A 19,788-nucleotide genomic window follows, 5' to 3' on the forward strand; every position below is an offset into this window, starting at 1 on the left:
ACACAAACTGCCTTATTTTTATAAACCTGTGAACCCAAGCGGAAAGGCAATCCAGCCGAGAGGCCTGCAGAATTCCATCGCTGCGGCCTGTGCCATTCCAAGCGATTTGAAGGCCCGAGTTAATCTATACGGGAGCGATTCCGCTGATCTGCATGTAAATAATCCACCGCGAGGGCCTGAGATAACGCCAGGCTGCTGCTCTTTTTGCAGCCCTGAAGAGCCGTTCGCGTCGCCTCTATGCTAAAAACTCCCTTTTTAAACTCATTTCCAAAGGATTTTTGCACCTCCTTGGCTGACGACGGATAGACCCGCTCCAGCTCGTCCTATAGAAAAGCCGCAGCAAGGAAATAAAATCATTTTTGGTTGCTTATTTATGGAATTACCTTTCCATGCGAAGGCTGCTCACTTATGCAAGAGCCGGTTCTCTTGGGGAGCGCATTACGTCGCTGGCAAACGTTTGCCGTTCTCCCGCGCGCGAACCATCTTCTCGACAGCCAAAAGCAGCCATTTTCGCCTCATTCCCTTTCTGTTGGCATCGCTCGTACGCAGTGACGAGGGGGAAGTTTTCCTTAAAAGCGGGGATCGTTTTCAACCGGGACGCCGAGACACGACGCACCAACTGGCGCTGTTAATGCATATTCAGCTGAAAGCCATCGAATCCACAGGAAAAATGAATGTATTATGGTCTGTGGCTATCACAAAGGGACACAGGACGCTAACTACATACTCACGCTGTGTTTTCTCATTGTGGCGCTGAAATATTGCCCGGTTCACAATGAAAATAACACCGCGTTGCCAAGGGCCTAATCCCACAGTCACTTGAGGATGTCGTGTAGAAACCCTCAACGTACTCAAAGCAGAATAAATACATTACTACAGTATCTACTTCTGGTTATTCAACGAGCTCAGAAGGTTGGATTAACCCAGGCAAAGAAAAGCATCAGGCAGTAAAACAAAGTCCCCGTCTGATGGGAGAGTTGCGTCCCATCCAAGACAGTGGCCATCAGCAGAGACACAATATTAAACCGTATTCCTTTAACAATTTATTAGGAAGCAGCTAAAGAGATAAGGCTGCTCATAACTGCGCGGTGTTGGATTAATACACCTTCATTTCATTGCCTGCCGTCAATTAATTCTCACTAGGGAACGAGGCAACCAGGACGGGTAAAGGGAATTCTGGCTTTTGTTGTCACTTGTGGCAAATTAAGGGGTGTAAAATACACCCAATTTAAGACACAACCCAACTGCGGGTAAGTCATAGTGAACTTCGTCAAGTTCTCCTGAGGAAAACAGATAATATTAAATGTTTGTTTCTCTTTCCTTGTGAATGGAAATGTCACAGGAGGAGAAAAACTCCTCAGCGCAGCTACAACAACTCCCTGGATTTATATGATGTTCCCTAAAGGAAAAAGGAGCGGTTTGACATAGTTTCAAATTCATATATTCAAATAAAGTTAAAAAAAAGACTTGCTTAATGCAAGCCACTCCTTAACCATACACCATTTTCTGCATTATAGATTTTTTAGATTATAGATTATATATATATTATAGATTTGCAATATAGATTTACAGCAAAAAGACGGTATGTTTTCCAACCTTGAGAAATTCACACTAAACTCAGAAGACAAAACAAAACCCTCCGCCACTCCAGGGCTGGCAATGGAAAGATATAAAACTCCCTGTAATTGCAAGAGAATATTCTGATAATTAAGATTTCGATCAGATTAAGAGGAGCTGGGGAGGGGGGTGGGTTATGAAAAGCTTTTTAAGGGGCAGCTTGTGATCCCTTTGCATGCTAGAAATTCCACATCATCAAGTAAAGATAATTTATAAGAAAAAAGATCTTAAAATATTACTTTTCTAGACTTTGCAAACTCTGAAGCCAACAAATCACGGCTAAACCCCACGTGTTCCGGGTTTGCCCTGAGTGGCGTGACCGAGGAGTCTTGACACGGAAGGGGATTTTCATCCCGGCCGAGTGCGGGTTTTATGCCAACAAAGTCTTCAGCGAAAGGAAAATACCCATTTTGGGTTTATCCAAGAGAGGTTAGAAAACGAGGAGTATCATGGCTGAAGTCCTAAAGCTGCCATGTCTAATGCTTTAAAAGCCGTTTCCTTCCCAGCCTCCGCTCCTGCGATAATTGCGGACGATCAAGCGGTAGGTCGGGGGGACACTGGTGTCCTCTATGTGCCAAGTTGAAGAAAATTAATTTCATTCCCCGAAGAAAAGGAAGAGCTGGAGAGAGTGACATTAAACGATATCGATTCTGGGGCACGAGGGTCTCGGAAAGCCGAGCCAAAACAAACAACGCGCTTTTGGATCCGGCATCCATAATATATCGCCGGCCCAGACGGAGCTGAAACGGCTCAGCAGAGGACACGGATCTTCTCCTCGCTACAGCAAAAAGATGCACAAAGCTCGCGGTAAAAAGAAAAAAAGAAAAAAATCAGAACGGGTCGTGTGTAGAGCAGAACACAGCCCAGTAGTTTGGACAAAAAAGAAAATGCTGGGGAAATACTCATGCATAGCTGATGCTGAAGGGAAGCCAGGGTGTGACTAACATACTGGAAAAGTGTTTTCCTCGTCGTGCTGAGATCGCCCCGGCAAATTCTGTCAAGGTTACAAAGCCCTTGCTCCTGTAAAGGAACAGCTGTCTACAAACAGACTTGCAAATGCACTTGTGCATCGTTTTTGTCTTTCATTTAAACCTTGCGCAGGACTTCTTTATTTCAATAGCTGCCTTCTGTTAGCGTCGGCTACAGCTCCTTCCCCTCTACCTCTTCTGAGATTTCCATAATAGAAGAGTTTTCTATAATGGCATCTTCGCTGCCCTGTTGAAAAAAATAATAATCGTGTAGATGAGAGCGTGCTCCACTTCATTTCACATGACAGTCACGCTCCTCGCTATCACAGAACGTGCTCTGCCTAATCCAGCCGCCTATACCCTGTTCAACGCAGCAACGCCAACTATGAATGTTGTTGTAACACAGGAGGAACAAAATAGACCTTTTAGACGTCCCCCAAAGGCTCCTGGAAGAAGAAAACACCTTTCCCACTGGACTCACTGTGGATTCTGCACCCAAATTTATGCATTTAATGCATCATCCCTCTTCTTCACAGCATTCATGGAAATTTCTTTCTCAGCATGTTGTTTCTCCTCCGTCCTTTCCAGGGCGATTATTTCTTTAGGTTTTGCTCACTTTCTTATTCCTATATAAATATTATTTTGTAACTGCCTATAGTTAAAATATGTTTGGATAGGCTTAGTCCACTCAACTGTGTCATTCTGTGTGTCCATCTCTAACCCACTTACCTCCAGTAACAAGAAACTGAGATTTATTTTCAGGTAATCGCTCTTAGGCATTGAAGAGCATCAGGACCAATGACAATCTCGTCTCAATGCCATCGCCAACATACCCACCCAGGGCTGATTCCCAAGTCAAGAGCCCATTTTTAATCCACTAAACACCGTATTGAGAGTTTGTTTTGAAAAAGAACATGGGGCGGCTCCAGCCCAGCACCTTCCATGCCCCAGAACCTACAAGGTCCTCTCCGTTGACCAACGTGCGACCACACCAAGAAAAGGGATCAGCTCGGAGACATTATTTTCCATAGGGCCCTCTCTGCAGCTCTTATATCTCTTATCTTTTAATTAATTATGAACTGATACCTGTGTCAGATTGCTTTACTTCACCCTGCTCTTGCTACTATAAACCACATTGGTTAATACCTTCAGAAGTTGCTCGCTTGCCATTTTTTAACATCAGAAGAGCAAAAAAAAAAAAAATATATATATATATATATTCGCAGTTTCTATTTCTAGACGGCTTCAGTTTTTCTCACTCAAGATTCAGCCTGATAATAAGTGTTGAAATATCCGAATCCTCCACTACTGAGTCCACCTGTAGTTTCCCTCCAGAAATCCCACCGGGAAGACAAGAGGAGCGTAAAGCCTTACACAACATTATGCTGTTTTACTTATACCCAGTCAAGCACAGATATTTTCATTTCTTCTCTCCTTTTCGTATTTTCATGCTAGTGATACTTCAGAACCACCAGTGGTGGGTTTTTTTAATAAAAACTGTTTTTTCTTTTCCTTCCCAACACGTTCTCCTTCCCTTCCGAAGCCGATCATGTCAACGTTAGAACCACCAGCTTCTTTGCAAACCTACATGTATTTTTTCTCCTGTCCTGCTTTAAACAATCCGTCTTTACCTCTTTCTTAATCCTATGAACCCAGCTAATCATCTTAAGCATTTCCTACCTGATTAGATATCTGGTATCTATTTAATCACAAAAATCCTCTTGCAATAAGTCTACAATCACACCGTCCTTTATTCCAAGCATTTCAACCCTTTCTTTCCTTTACACTTTTGCAGTATTTCCATCTGTCTTTTTATTACTTCCACCACTTCTTTGTGAAAGAAACCATCAGAAACAACGCGCTGCGTGATAAAGCGACTGCGACAGTTTTTGCGTCCTTATTCCAATATTAGAATCCTGAGCAAACGCTGCCACGCACGATAAGCACGGCGCTTTTTTTGAACATTAGAAAAAACAGTTCAACAATTTTCCCTAGTATCAAACCTGTTGCTAGAGGAGTTTAACACCCTTTGCTATTTACCACTCCATCGTAAACATCCTTCTAATTAATTATACTCAGTGCGTGCTACATATTAACTTTCTTCATCTCCTCCTGTCACGTATGTGACCACAACGAGGGTGGTACAGACCCCAGAAATGTGTATATTATAGATATTTTTTTCCAGATTGACACAGAAGTAACTGCTGGGGATTCCTGACCTCGGTCCGCTGAATTCAGTAAGTACAGAACATGCAATAAAGCAAATTTAGTGGAAAAAAATGCAGATATACCGAAACCTCCCAACTATTAGATTCCTCAGAGCAAGAAATCCAGCGCAACAGTTGAGCTGAAAATCCTGGGCTTAATGCTGGAGAAAACCAAATTCACACCAACTTCTGCGGATATTTAACGTAGTTGTTAATGTACACAGGTATATAGCGCACGTAGGCGTTAACGACTGCAGACACCAGAGGGAAGGCGGAAAACGGTTTGCTGTGCTGTTCGACTGCTGATTCTGCCCATTGCAACAACGCAGCTCGTCCAGCAACCGGAATCTAACGGAGTTTCCAGGTTTCATTCACACTTGGAAGTCTAAGCTTCGTTTCTGATCTGGGAAACCACTAAACCACAGAAAAGCGAGAGGTGCAGAGGAAGGCTGAGCAAAGGAGAAGGCCCGGGGGGTGAGGGCCGTAACCCCCTCGCATCGCCCCAAAACGCGACGCGGAAGTTTCAGAGGGTTAACGCAGCTATATTCCTCGTGTTTAGTCGCTTTGAAAGTCCTCGTCCTGGACAACGGGCTCCACAACGCGCTTTTATTCTTATTTTCTTTCTTAGTTTTCCCCCGCGCAGGCCGCGGCGCAGGCCCCGTTGCCACGGCGACGGCCGGGGTGCGGGAGTTAAGCGGGATCCTTCCTCGCGGAGGGGACGCCGGGGATGGATGAGGGAGTTGGAGCAAGGTCAGGTATTTACCGCTGAATACAAATCTGTCACGCCTAATAGATGAAGCTCTTTAGTTTCCGAGCTACTCGGGCTGCTCCCGGCATCCAAGGAGAAAATAAAAAGACGCTCGAGCATGAATGCCAATCAGCTTGTGCAAGCAACAATGATGTATATACATGTGCCACAGCAGCTGTACCAGGCTTGGCCATGGATGAAAGGAGAAATTAAATAGGTGTCAATAATTCTAGAGGGGGCAGGATCTAAATCCCCTGAATGCTAAATATATTTTAATAATATTGGATGGTGAAGCGGAGAAGTTATTAAGCTAGAGGGCTCTAGGGGCCGCGACCCGGAGTACAATGAGATGTCGGGGACGCGGCGGCGGAAAAGCGGTGGCAGAAAAGCGACGGGGACGTTCGAGATTTATCGTTGTGCATAAAACCAAAAACCACGGTAATCCATCGCCCCCAGGGATGCGGTCGAGGACTACGTCAGCACAAAGCTTCGCGGCCAAGGGAGCGAAATCACGGCAAACTTGGCCTTTTTCTGCAAAAATTGTCTCCTCCAAACCGTCATGCTCGATTCGGGGTTGCCCAAAGCCAACCGGGCTGAGCATCGTTTGCTCCTCGGCTTTTCCGAGGACAAAAGCAGCTCCTTGCTTTGGTGAAACGTCCGTCACAGCACAAACCGATTCGTTTCCCTCCGTCCCGCACTAATTACGGACAAAAATCAGATTAAGCGACTAAACCTCTGGCTCAACTGAAGCCTCTTTAGAGGACAACACTCAAGACTGTATTTTGCTTGTTTATCTACAGGTTTCAACATCAAGCTGGCCCTTGCAAGCCAAAGGCAAAGGCTTAATGGGATTGCAGTCCCCACAGGCACAGGATAACTACAGTAGTGCAAATATACAATATTACACACACGACATTAATTTTTATATGGCTTAAATTTCTGTGAAAAAGCCAGGCTTATAGTCGGCTTTATTAAGCATGCCTTCAACATGCGAGAAAAATATCTTAATTTTGGGGTATCAGCGGGTTGGTTTTGCTCATTTTTACTAGGGTGAGGCAATTACACACAGAGAGAAAAATCACAAAGCTAGCTTCGTAACATAGCCTTGCAAAAATGCCAACAGCAGTAAAATATAGTAAGCCAGATATTAATATAATAAGTAGTTGAAATCCAAAAGAGTTGTTTTAATTTTGAGCGACTTCACACCGGAATAAATCGAGCCAGAAATTGGAATAATTCCTCCTGGTAGACAGGCTATACGTAGTTGATTTTGAAGAAAGGTCCTGGGACCAGATAAAGCGCAGACCTAGAAAATGGTGGATTTTTCATCCCCTGTTGTTATTTTTGGTTTGTTCTCTCACTCCTTTGGTGGATTTTACTCATGTCCATCCACGTGCCCTCGGACAGACAATTATCCCAGCGGACTCTTGGCAGATGTTTGTCAAAAATCTGCTTCTAAACTTGCAAACTGTGTCTTCTCAGCCATCTGGTTTAGTACCTAAAATCTCCGCATTGTTTCGGTCTTTCCTCTCTTTAGGAACCTCTGATAATTGCCATGGTCCATGATAATTGCTCTGGTCCCTTCAACGAAGGCGTCTCCAAAACTGGCGACCAGGCTTCATCCCAAGGTTTGGCCAACGGCAACTAGAGGAAACGATTTCATTTATCTTGCGAACCGCGACACTCCTCACGCTGCAATTGGGCTTTTTCAGCAAAAGCCGTTTTAAGGAGGATGTATTTTAATTTAGGATTCGAGATATGTATTTTTATCTGGTCACAGATAATAGAAATTAAGGTTTTATTACAGCATACTCTGGCTCGAAAAATGATCGGATTTGATAGTCACACTTGCAGCAAAGATTTTTCTTCATGTTACACATACGGGTTGTGGGGAAAATAAGGGAATTTTCCCACCTCCTGAACACATCAGTGCTGAGGGCAAATCACCCCCGCCAAAGGGAACCTATAGAATTAAACATCCTTCTAATTAAGCCATTAAATTCAGCAGGTTCCATCTGCCTTTACCTCGGTGCCACAGATAATGTTTTGGCCCACAGTGATTATTCCCCATAAAAGACAAAATGGATTTTCGCATCACCTGCAAAGGGGACGCAGGGTCAGGCTCCCCGCGCAAACCGCGGCGTTAATTGTCCTACTTCTTGTCATAATTACAAAAAAGCACCCGTCCTCATCTGATTCTCAGGCTTTTCCCCTCAACTCTCGTTTCTTCCCAGGGTTAACAGCTGCGACAGATGCTTCGAAATTCTCCTCCGTTCTTTCCACACCGCCAGATTAGCAAAATTTTTGCTTTATTCAACGGAAGATGTTTTAACTGACGACGGCTGTGAACAGCTGTTGTTACCTGAAGGACAGATACTCAGTTTTGGCAGGAAAACCCTGCCAACTGTTTCAGGAATGGAATTGTTGGTATCCCTGAACAGTTTGTACCATAAATATAAGATTTTGAAGATATTCCCTCCTCCCTCCTTTCTCGACAGATGATGCTACACAAAAGGATGAAGAAAAAAAATATTAATACACATATTTTAAGACCAAAGGAGAGGAATGGAAATGGTTCTTTTCCACACTTCCTCTTTACAAAAGGGTCTTTTGTTTTTCACGTCAGCAAACTTGATTTTCCTGCACGTGCTTTAAAAGTTAAAGGAAAGGAAACACCTTTCACCCAAAAATCCGCAGCAGGATTAGGACGTTCCCATGGGATTCAAGGCTCAAATCCCATTAGGTAGGAGACAGCGTTGCCATACACTGCATGGAACAGGAGAATAGAATTATATTAAAGAATTTGCAGAAAGCAGACCCATGAGAGAGATCATTCCAAGGGAATAAAGATAATGCGATGAAACGGAAAGAAAAATATTAAACAGGCTGAAGGGATAACATCCGAAACATGACATTTAAGTGTTTGCTTGCAAAGTGGTCACCGTATGGACAAGACCTGCCCTGGTCAATGTCCGGCTCTGCGGGACTCGTTCCACCTCATCAAACCCTCAAACCTTCGCAAAATTCATTTATATCGTCGCAAGGAAAAGGACGGTAGATACCGAAACGGATCCTGATCCCTGCTGCGTTGGTACCAAGTTGTTGGCTTCTGCAAATCTCTATTTGTGGTACTGTAACTAAAGCTGATGTGTATGAGGAAAAAAGGACCATTAAATCAACCGTTTTAAGGTGCCGTCGCAAGAGGAATCCTCACCTCGCAGTTCCAGCTCTCCACACAAGAAAAATTCTGCTTTTTCCTCCTGGAGGGGCCAGCGCATTGAATTTTGACAGGACCAATTTCAGTTCTCCAGGAGAGTAAATGGTAAATTTTGACGGCTGCTCACCTTGGCCCTTTATTCCTCAGAGAATCGGGGTGTTTTCTGAGCAAATAATGGCTCTCGGTGCTTCCAAATCATTCCCTCTCCAGCCTAATCTTCCACAAGGAACAGCAAGGCGAGAACGCTGCTGAATATCAATAGGAGTAAAGCACATTATAATTACAAATCTGGGTATCCAACGTACGGCTCGAAACCCTGAAATGATGGGCTGACACCTCATCCCACCCCAGACACCGATTACAATTACATCTCGCCGAGGCCACCGCGCCAGCCCCATGAAAGATGAACCGGTTCAGGGATTCACCTCCTCAGCTTCCAAGAAATCTCCTCCTGCAGATTCTTCGAGCTAAATAATTCATGTTGAAACACGGGGCAGGAAATTATTCCTAAATGGCGGTGGGGGGAATGGGAGAGAAGGAAGGGATGGAGGAGAATATAGAATTTTCCCCGTGTCACTCAGATAAGACATTTGCATTTCTAGAAGAAACGTGACTGATTCTCCCTTAGGAGCTTGCACAAGGTGGGGTTTTTTTAATTATTATTTTTTCCCCCTTATCAATCTCTGATCCCGCCGACGTAAACGAATGTATAAACAGGAAAAAGTCCTAATAGGTCTGAATCAACATCAGAACCAAAAGAATGAAGGAAAAGAAATAAAATCATTATATTCACCCCCCAAGCCCGTGCTCGGCGGTGTCAGAAGGCACGAGCGCTGCTTTGATCTTTACATGAGACTTTCTGCTCCTAAACTCGAAACCGAGCTTGCACCGCATAATCAAGTTGTGGACTCATTACATAAATCCATATTAAAACTATTTAGTCTATATTGAACACTACCACAAGGATAGTCAGGGTGAATTAAATGGATTTTATCCCAGGTGGCAAAACGCCAAAGTTTGCCACTCCTCTTTTTAATTCTTTCCCAAGATGCATCTTCCGCAACACTGAAAAATCACTTTTTTGCACGTAAACGTGTACACAGGGATGGCAAAACCCACAATCTTGTATTATTTGAGCCATGGGTGTTAATGAAGTAAATAAATTCTAGTGTTCAGAGTGATATTGGCAGCACATTTTTCTATTTCATGTGTCGCCCTGTGCCATTGGCCCTAAATATGAATAAAAGCAAACCTAATATAATATGTAACAGGTTCCTAAATGGGGCCACAGCCAAGTTTACACATTTGGGGGTAATTTTCCCTGAATCTTTCCCCTGCGGGAGCGAAGACAGAAAGTTCGTATCGCTGACAAATACGCCCAGAGATTAATTTGCTGTTTGCCCATAAACCAAACACGTTCAGCTATTTCTTCTCCTTTCTTATCGCCGATCAAACGGCAGCTCAGCAAATCGGTTTCTGCTGGGAAGGTGACAAGGTGGTGGCACCACGAACAAAAACCCATCAAGCGCTCAGAAAATGCATCTCCCGACCTTATTACTCTGGAACTTGGCAGCCGAACTTCATCTGCGCTTCTAAGGGAAACCGTTGTGTTCAGGGAAAAAATGAGCACCTGCAAAAGGGGGAAAATAGATAACGACGAGAGGGGTCAACTCAAAAATTAAGGGTTTGATGGTTGGCGAGGTCAGAAGCTGGAACACCCAGTTGTACACGGCCAGAAGGACGTGAGGCCTGCGGAGGTGAACAATTCTTAAATAATTTACATTCCTTGCCAGCGTCCAGACACAGAACACGCAAAAACACCTCATGCTTTCTAATGGACTTATTTTAATTTTGACAGGCAAATATTACGGACCTGATGCGATCAGTCGGCATCTCGGTGAGTTACTGGGAGGTTTGTGGTAAGAACTTTGTCATACTAACAATTTAGGCCCTGGTCTGTCTTTCTTCTTTATTTTCCCCAGAAGTTCTTCCTTAGAAGGGGTTTAAGGAAGAAAGTCTGAGCCATCTTACAACTTACTCCTAAATTACTGAAACTCAGGCTACAGATATTTCCCTGGAAACAAGGGCAGAAGGATCTCGGCCTACGGCCAACGCTCGGAGCCCACACGACCATTCAAGAATGACCACGACGTCTCCAAAACTTGTCCCACCACCTCTCCTGAGAGAAAACCCCCTTCCACCAGTGTCGGTGGAGTCAGTTTTCCCTCAATTTTCATTTGGTTCCTTCTTTTCCCCACATTTGCAGGATCAGCTACTTTATTACTATCACAGCCTACTCAAGTAACCCGTATAAAAATCCCCAACCAAATAAATAAACGCAAACCAAAAAACGCCCCACAAACAAACACAAACCAAACACCAAAAAACCCCAAACAAACAAACAAACATTCCCACAAAGCCAATAAAATACTCATAGAGTTCCCATATGAAGTCATTACACCAATTATATTCCGTTGTCTGCCCTAAACTCATATAGGACTAAAAAGTACTTTCCTTTTCACGTTAATAACATAGTAATTTCAGTTCTGCTATTCTGACAAATTAAATTCTAACCCGTCTCAAAGCCTTCGAACTAATTGTGCAGGTATTCATTCCATCTTGTGATTAGTCTGACATTACCATGTAAAGTCAATATACAGTAAGAGATATTTTAATTAACGCCACTGAATCCCTAATTGTATTCCAGTTTCCCCATGATAATATCAACATGTATCCTGTAGAAAAGACAAAAAATCATGGCAAGGCTGGATTTGAAATGGTTAACGGTATTATAGGAGATTATTACTCTTTTCTGTTTGTTTTTTAAATTATCCTAAATCTATTTTAATACATAGCTCTGCTGTTGACTGCTAAGGGCATGAGAAGTCCCCTGGTGCCTCAGTTTCCCCCAAGAGCTCCTGATTCACCTGGATTTCTCTCCCTGGTTGTGCAGACCCGCACCCAATCCCCTAAGCTCCATGCAGGGCCTGTTCACCCATCTCATCAAGGGCACTTTAGTGGTGCCAAGAGAGACGCCCAACCCAAAACCTGAGAGAGACGCCCAACCCAAACACGAGAGAGACACCCAACCCAAAATCCGAGAGAGACGCCCAACCCAAAACTCAAGAGAGAAACCCAACCCAAAACCTGAGAGAGACACTCAACCCAAACCCCAAGAGAGACGCCCACCCCGAAACCCAAGAGAATGACCAACCCAAAACCCAAGAGAGACGCCCAACCTAAAACCCAAGTGAAACGCCCAACCCAAAACCCAAGAGAGACGCCCAACCCAAAACCCAAGAGAGACGCCCAACCCAAAACCCAAGAGACGCTCAACCCAAAACCCAAGAGAGATGCCCAACCCAAAACCCGAGAGGGACGCCCAACCCAAAACCCAAGCGAGACGCCCAACCTAAAACCCAAGAGAGACAGCCAACCCAAAACCCAAGAGAGACGCCCAACCCAAAACCTGAGAGAGACGCCCAACCCAAAACCTGAGAGAGACGACCAACCCAAAACCTGAGAGAGACGCCCAACCCAAAACCTGAGAGAGTCGCCCAACCCAAAACCCGAAGCCAAGGCAGTGATGTCTGCCACATCACGCAGCAGCCACCCAGGGATGGAGAACATCCAGGTCCAAGTGTTTCCTACCTCAGACTTGTAAAATCCACAAGAATGCCTTCCTACTTAGGCCAGGACTATTTTTAAACTGTTACGGCTCTTACAGAACAAAGCCAGCAATTTTTATACCGGTATTTTAAGACACGTTCAAGCTTCTCGAACTGCCAGAATGTACGACAGCCCTAAGTTTCCAGCAATGTCCACTAGACCAAGGGGAAGCAGAACTAGATGTGATCTCAGGAACCAAACTAATCCTTTCCTACACCCCATGGTGAGATTTAAAATATCTCTGTTATTCCTTGTTCTTAAAGGCCAACAAAGATGGAAGCTCCAAAAATCTTCCACGTGCCCTTGCAGTGCGTCTAACCAGAAAAATATTCCGCTGATTTTGCATTTTTGCATACATCTGTTATAAATCCCCACTAAGGTGTCATAATATTATGGCAAAGACCACCGTAAAAGCATAAACCCCAAATTTATTCTTATTATTATCATGATTACTACTGCTTATGCAGCGCGATAAATGTGAGCAGCTTACCAGTTGTGCATACCAAAAGAACGGTATAAATCTCTTGTTTCAACACAAAAATTCCTCATCGCTACTTTCTGACTGGTTTACCAATTGCTAAGGAAAAAAAAAAAAGGCTGTTTTCCCCAACATTCAAAATCACGGGGTTTATTTTGGATTAATTTTAAGGCTAAGCACAAGCAAGATTAATGTGTACGGGTTGGCTTTCCAACCAGGCTAAAATCTGAAGGTTTAATGCTAGTATTAGCTCAGTTTCTTAGCACAGAGATGTATTTTATTTTGTGCTTGTTTCTTTTATTGGGGATGTAATTATAAATAATACTATGATTATAAATAGTAAGTAATAGACTGTGTAATTGTAAATAATACTTATGATGATAAAGGGAGGGGAAATGGTGCCTCACAATATTTTTGCAATAGCAATTCAGGGATAGAGGAAGGGTTTTTAAAATTATTTGTTGGCCTTTTTTTTAGCAAGGAAAAGTAATTCACAGGTTTCCCAACCTAAGTCTTATTATACAAAAATGCAAAGCCTCGCGCATGCAGAAAATGTTAAATCTGCCGGCTGCTAAGCCGAAAATCTGACATGAGAAGGAGCTACGCAACTTGTAAGTAGATGAATTAAAAAAGAGAGAAAAAGTGCGTGACAAAAATGACAAACGGACAGAAAGCTGAGCCCTGGTAGTGGGATGGGGATGAGCTTCACCTCTGTATCCCTGCAAAATCCACCTTTGGACACCCCTAAACATCTGGAGATCACCCCTGGCTGGACACACAATCCCTTCTTCCAATGATCGCTAATAATTACCCTACCGTATACACAAATTGATTATTTCTGGGTTCTCTTTATCTGTTCTTCCACCTGCTAGAATAGAACAATCCGGTGAATATCTGAGGGATGGATCTGCCAGAAGCCACCGGCATAAAGCAAATAACTGTCTGCAAGTCCTTTATGGGAAGATTTTCCTCCGGGATCCCAGTTACACGCGTCCATCACTCACCACCGCGCCGCTCGCTCTTCATTTTCTAGGTGAGCAAATAACAGGTTTTATACAGCTATAAAAACGTGACGGTCGGCTGAGATCTCTTTCAGCTGCTTTTTCTTGCTGGGCGTTTGTTTTGCTGTACGTACCGCTGGCTTTATTTCTAGTACTTGCCTCATCTGAGCACGTCTAAACTCCGTCGCCCTTTAGCAGAGCTGGGAAGTAGAAAGAGGAGAAGCCAAGATGTGAAAAGCTGGAGACGCTGAGACCTCAAATCCTTCCATGTGGCTCATTTGTTTTGTTGTTTTAAAGAAACGACGAGCGTTTAAAGCTGCGTGTTTCCTCTTGTTATAAAACGGCGAGCGATCTCTTCCTCAGACAGCAATGTTAAGGTTGTTAAGGGGAAAAGAAGGGAAAAAGGAGAATAAAACACCCCGAGCGCCTTTTCCCCAGTGTGTTGGAATCCACAAATGTACTTCGATTTATTGACCGATGCGCCTGTTGCAGCCCATCCACCATCACTTATTTTACTCCAGTCCGTAATGCGCTCTTAAGTACCGCGCTCTCCGGTCATAATCTCAGCTAAACAGGCCAAGAATTTTATATTTCTCAGGGAGCTCGTTGGCTTTTTAGAGCCGAAGCAACACATGCCGACATAGTTTGGAGCATCCTCTGGCCACATCTGGAATACTAAAAGTGGGAGCTATTATCTGCGCGAGCTCCCGGCCCCTTTGGCTTTCACTTCTCATTTGGCTATTGTCTAATTCTAATTTAACATCGCAGCCTTGACGAGGGGTAGATTTGGTCTCAATCTGAGCCCACTTATACTGAATTTAATGCCAATTTATGTGCCGCTGCTTCAGGCCCCACAGTTAAAGGTGGTGAGCAGTGGATGTGAATCTACACGCCCGTGTAACAACAATCAGGCTGATCATACCTTTCTACCTGAAAAAAAACTTGTAAAATTCCCCAACAGAACACATGCAACGTATTTAGCCTGCTGGATGCCCAAATTATTTGCAATAAAAACTAGCAACATCTGTCTTAGGAATCACCAAAAAAATGAAAAGTGACTGTTTTACCCTGATGTAGAGTTTGGGGTAGAAACCACTGTTTGGATAAAACCATTATTAATTAAATCAAGGGCTTATTTGACCCTGGAAAAAAGGAAGCTTAGAAAAGCCTTCGACGTGTCTCCATTTACGCCCCTTCCGCATTAAAGGCTCCGGAAAGGGATGATAGATATTAATGAGTATATTGAAACTTCATTGGGCTCTGATAAAAACACATGTTGATCGCGGCCACGCAAAATCGAAGCCGAGGGGCCGACGTTCCCCCCGCCGCTTCATTTGTATTTCGAGCTGCCTTCTCCACCATCTGTGCCCTCCCTTCATCTCCGAGGAACCGCAGCGGCATTGTCTGAAGATCTGATTAAATAGCCAGCAACAAAGTCATCCATCACTTACAAAGGGAAACAGAGACAGTTTACAATAGCGTCCCGCAGCTCTTTAGGATTTTTTCTTCCCATTTGCTTCTATTTTAATTTTAATCCAACGCCGAACACAATAAACACTGACGCGGAGCGGAAAATTTACTGCCAGCAATGACAAGTCGGGAGCAGCGATGAGTTATCCTGGTTCCAGTTGGAAATATAATCCGAGCACATGAATTGAATATGAGATTGAGCTTTTTTTGTGCCGGGGAAACCTTGTTTGTAAGTGCCATCCTATTTTCACGTTTATCCCTACGGGGAAATAACCTCATCGCCACCTCTGGTGACCGCGCAGAGGGAAACGCTCACCTGGCCAGATCCAGCAAAGCGAAGACCCGACTAAATATCTGCTTTTTGATCCCAAAACCCAACCACCAACCTCATTAAGGCGATTAGCCCTGCAGAGGAGGGAGCCCAGGCTGAGGGTCACGCTAGCAGGAGAAAGATAATAACAATAATAATAATAATAATAGTAATAATGATGATGACGACGACGACGACGACTCTATGGACATCACATTTCTCCTCCATTACCCCCTTCCCTGATCTCCCGCTAAGCTGCACAGTTTCACGGCACGAGCAGCTAGGAAAGAGGGAGAAAATAAAGAGAAAAGGCTTATAAAGAAGATGCTGAATCCCAAAGGAGAAGGAAGAAGAGGGAGGTGAGTTTAGAAGATGTGCAAAATCCACGTTCATTTGGGACCGAGACAGAGAACAGAGGGAGAAAGCTCAGCCCTGTTCTTGTCTCAATTTACCTTTAGCATCTGCATGGAGAGGACCATATTCATCCTTATTTCTTGATTTCCAGCAGGGCAGATTTTTGGCAAAGCCTTAAAACTTCACACCGACGCTGCATGGAAACTTTTCAGAGAAATTCTACGGTACGCGCTATCAGGCCGGTTAATCGATCTCAGTAGGACTGGCTCGACTATTTGGGGGCTCCCAAGTTTCTGCTCTTCCCAATCCAAATCGGAACCCGACCAACGCTTCAGAGCATTCTCCTGTTCTCATCTTAGCGCCGTAATCCACGAGAAGCAGCAAGTGTAACCCGCGGGTCATTAATCATTTACAAGCCAGAGGGTTGGAAAGGCTTTTATCCCCGTTTTACACACCGTCCAGCTGAAGATGAAGACATCTTTCTGTTACTTAAAACCCCATAAAGCAGTAAACACCCATGACGCTGCACAGTGCGGGCCGTAAAACCAAACACCTATTAATTTCGGAGCCACGACAACAAAAATCTCCATCCTTCCAGCACGCAGACACAAATCTGATCTCAACAGTTGGCTGCACTTGATAACCCACCGACAAGCTGTTCTTTCTTTTTTCTCCTCTTTCCCCGAGACAAATATTCTACGACAGGTTAATACAGAATTATCTGCTGCTTACCGACTACTTTGCGCCATCAGCTCCCTCCTTTATGATCAATTTTTCATATTTTTAGGTAGGATTAAACCCACCATAGACAGTAAGACTTTGCCGTTGGCTTTTCACGCGGTTTACTCGGCCTCCGGAGTCATTTCTAGGACAAGGCCAGAATTTGTATTTGCCAGCGAACAAAATGCCTGGACACGCTGTTAACTCCAGCCAGCCAGCTGGATAAGTAAGAGGGAGTAAAGGATAGTAGCTGCTCATTTGGGATTTTTATGTTAATAGCATTAATTACATCTACAATTCTCTGTGCCCTTTGCATCTTACCCGGCTCCGGGATGATTAGCTGTGCGCTGGCCTGTGCGTTTCCAGCTTCATTTTCAGCTACACACTGATAAAAACCTTCATCTGACTTTACCAAGCCCAGAATCCGTAAGTTGCTGCCACCCTAGAGAGAAAGGAAAAGAAAAAGAAAGGAAACGGAGAGAATTAATTAGAAAAACGCCAGCCAAAGCGAACGTGGCTTAGAAAGCCTTCGCGGAACAGCTGTTCTGTGAAACGTGGTTCATTCTGTGGAATCTCAGCTCCAGGTCACATAGTCCTGGTCCTTGGAGGGCTCGAACCACAAGCCCTTTCATCAGGAATCTATTGACATCTCATGGTCTTTGTGGTTGATTTTATTTTATTTTATTTTATTTTGGGGCCTACGGCCCAAGGGCGAATCCACTTCCTCGCGCAGGGTCCGTTCCTATTGTATACGGCAGAGTAAGTCTACCCTGTGTGAAAACGACATCAGAAAGATGATCTTTTTTGTGGCCGGTAATTAAAAGACACGATCACGATCAGTATTATTTGTTATCGAGATAAAAAAATTAGACAGCGCTGAACCAAACTGCATCTTGGTCAAAGCCACATCTTGTGTTCTCATGACATTTAAGCTACAAGAGGTCGGAGTCCTGGATTAAGATGTTACTTTGGGGTAGAGACCATAATAATTGTCTTTGAAAACTTGTAATTATGGCAAATAACCTGTATATTTCTAACTCACTGTGACCAAGTACTACTTCTTTGGAGAAAAGATCTCCTCATTTTGGTCACAAAAGACAACGATAAGTGACGTCACTAACATGTGGTAAAAAAATATTATTAGTAGCAGCTCAGAGTATGAGCTGACACTGTCACTTCTCCATAAAAAGACCTTGTTTTAATATAAAACCGGGAGACAATGTCAACCTACTTGACCTGACGCATCTCAACGCAACGTGCCTTGTTTGTATTAGAAAATAAAACTGAGTCCGCCTCCTTTGGGAAGACCAGGAAGTTTATGAAGGCAACGATTGGGAAAAAAAATTTTAAAATTAGTAATTCTAATAGGTAAAAGGCAGATAATTACCACAATCTGAAAATAATCGCTAGGAATGACGACTTCTCCGTTCTTGATCCACTCCACCGTAGGAACCGGCTTCCCCGACACGGCGCATTCGAACTCGATGTCCGTGCTCTCGTAGGCGTAAAGATTCGACGGGCGAACCAGAAACCACGGGGGAACTGCAAAAAGACGGGGGGAAAACATGAACGTGGCAGCGAGAGGGTATAAATTAAGGCTTAGCAAGTAAATCGTTTCGATAAGGCTGAAGAATATTAGACATAAATAGAAAACATATCTGTAATTCAAATTATTCTCTTCAACCCTGAGCTCATTAAATATTAAATAGTAGGAAAAGCGTTTTTTCTAGAAAATACACTCCGGCGGTTGATGCTAACAGGGTTTTTGCCAAATGAAAGAATTAAAAGCTCAATTTAGAAGACATGGAAGATTTATGTGTAACAAAATATACATATAATTCTCCCTAAGTGAGTACAAGAGTAATAAAAACTCCCTCATTTCCAAGGATAAGACGCCAAGTGCGTCCGTAAAACTTCTCGCCGCGTCAGGCACATCCGGGTCCAAGACAAGTCCCCCGATAAACGGTCCAGAATTAGAAATATTTCGAGCGGATACATTTTCACACAACCAAGAAGGACTTTTGGCTGGGTTTGTAGAAGATGAGGAGATCATCAACAACCAGGAAATCTGTCCCTAGTGATCGGAAGGAGAAATAAATGGAATTATCTTTGCTGAAAACGGATTCTTACTAAGCCACCAATTACCTGTTGCCTTGTATAACGCTAATGGATTCAGAGTTCCTCAGTCTGCTATACGATATACTAATTTAATTTAATTTTGGCATTATTGTAATATTAGGGTGATGGAAATGAGCAATCGGAGGAAAACTGTTAATAACATATTTCTAATGAGCCCCCGCCACGTTTTGCTGAGAACCACATGCAAGAACCTACAGACATTTCGTCAGATTTTGGTGGGAACAATAATCTTTATTTTTAATATCTATAGTTCCAGGAAGCCCGAATAGATGAATTTTTACGTAACAGCCACAACTTATCATTTCAGCCACAAAAAATCCAATTGCATTTCTTGAGCCGTCGTTCCCCATTATAATTATAATATTGATTAAGCCGTAATATTAAAAACAAACCTCGAAATGAAAAGAACGTGACGATTATAAAATAGATTGCACAGATGCTAAAAAATGTTAGAACCGACGCTGCTCTCGCTTCCCGAACTCAGGCCCCATGTTTGAGAGGATTAAATGACCAAAATCTGATTTTCGCCGCCCCCGCTTGGTGCTCCACGAGGTAATTCAGGATTTAATTTCCAGCTTCATATTTCGTACGTGGTTTCACGCATAGATAAAATAGTGTTCTTCGGGGTTCACCTTTTATAATTTTAAAACTCTCTATTTTTTTGCCTTATTGACAATAGTTTCCAACTTTGGTAAGAAATAAAGAATCCTAGAGATCGGCAGCTCTTGGATCACGCCTAACGAGGCAGAAGCACCTTTGGATAAAAACCTTTATTTTCTTTAAAATCTGTCTCTTGTGCGTAAAACCAAGCAGATCAAAGCAAGACCACAAAGTTTTTAAGTCAGCGTTTGCTTGATTTTTTGCAATTTCTTCTGCTTTTGAGCTAAATT

General features: G+C 43.4%; 1 protein-coding gene across 1 annotated transcript in view; it reads right to left on the reverse strand.

The window, feature by feature from the left end:
* Positions 1-19,788, reverse strand: part of DCC (DCC netrin 1 receptor) — a 357,209-nt gene that overhangs the window by 149,776 nt on the left and 187,645 nt on the right. Inside the window, exons 6-7 of the mRNA XM_065656469.1 lie at positions 18,147-18,301; positions 17,081-17,201 (exon numbers count right to left, since the gene is read on the reverse strand). Of these exons, the coding sequence (XP_065512541.1) occupies positions 17,081-17,201; positions 18,147-18,301 (276 nt within the window). The remainder of the gene's footprint in view (positions 1-17,080; positions 17,202-18,146; positions 18,302-19,788) is intronic.

The sequence above is a fragment of the Caloenas nicobarica genome, chromosome Z (genome assembly GCF_036013445.1).
Source record: "Caloenas nicobarica isolate bCalNic1 chromosome Z, bCalNic1.hap1, whole genome shotgun sequence".
Lineage (NCBI taxonomy): Eukaryota > Metazoa > Chordata > Aves > Columbiformes > Columbidae > Caloenas > Caloenas nicobarica.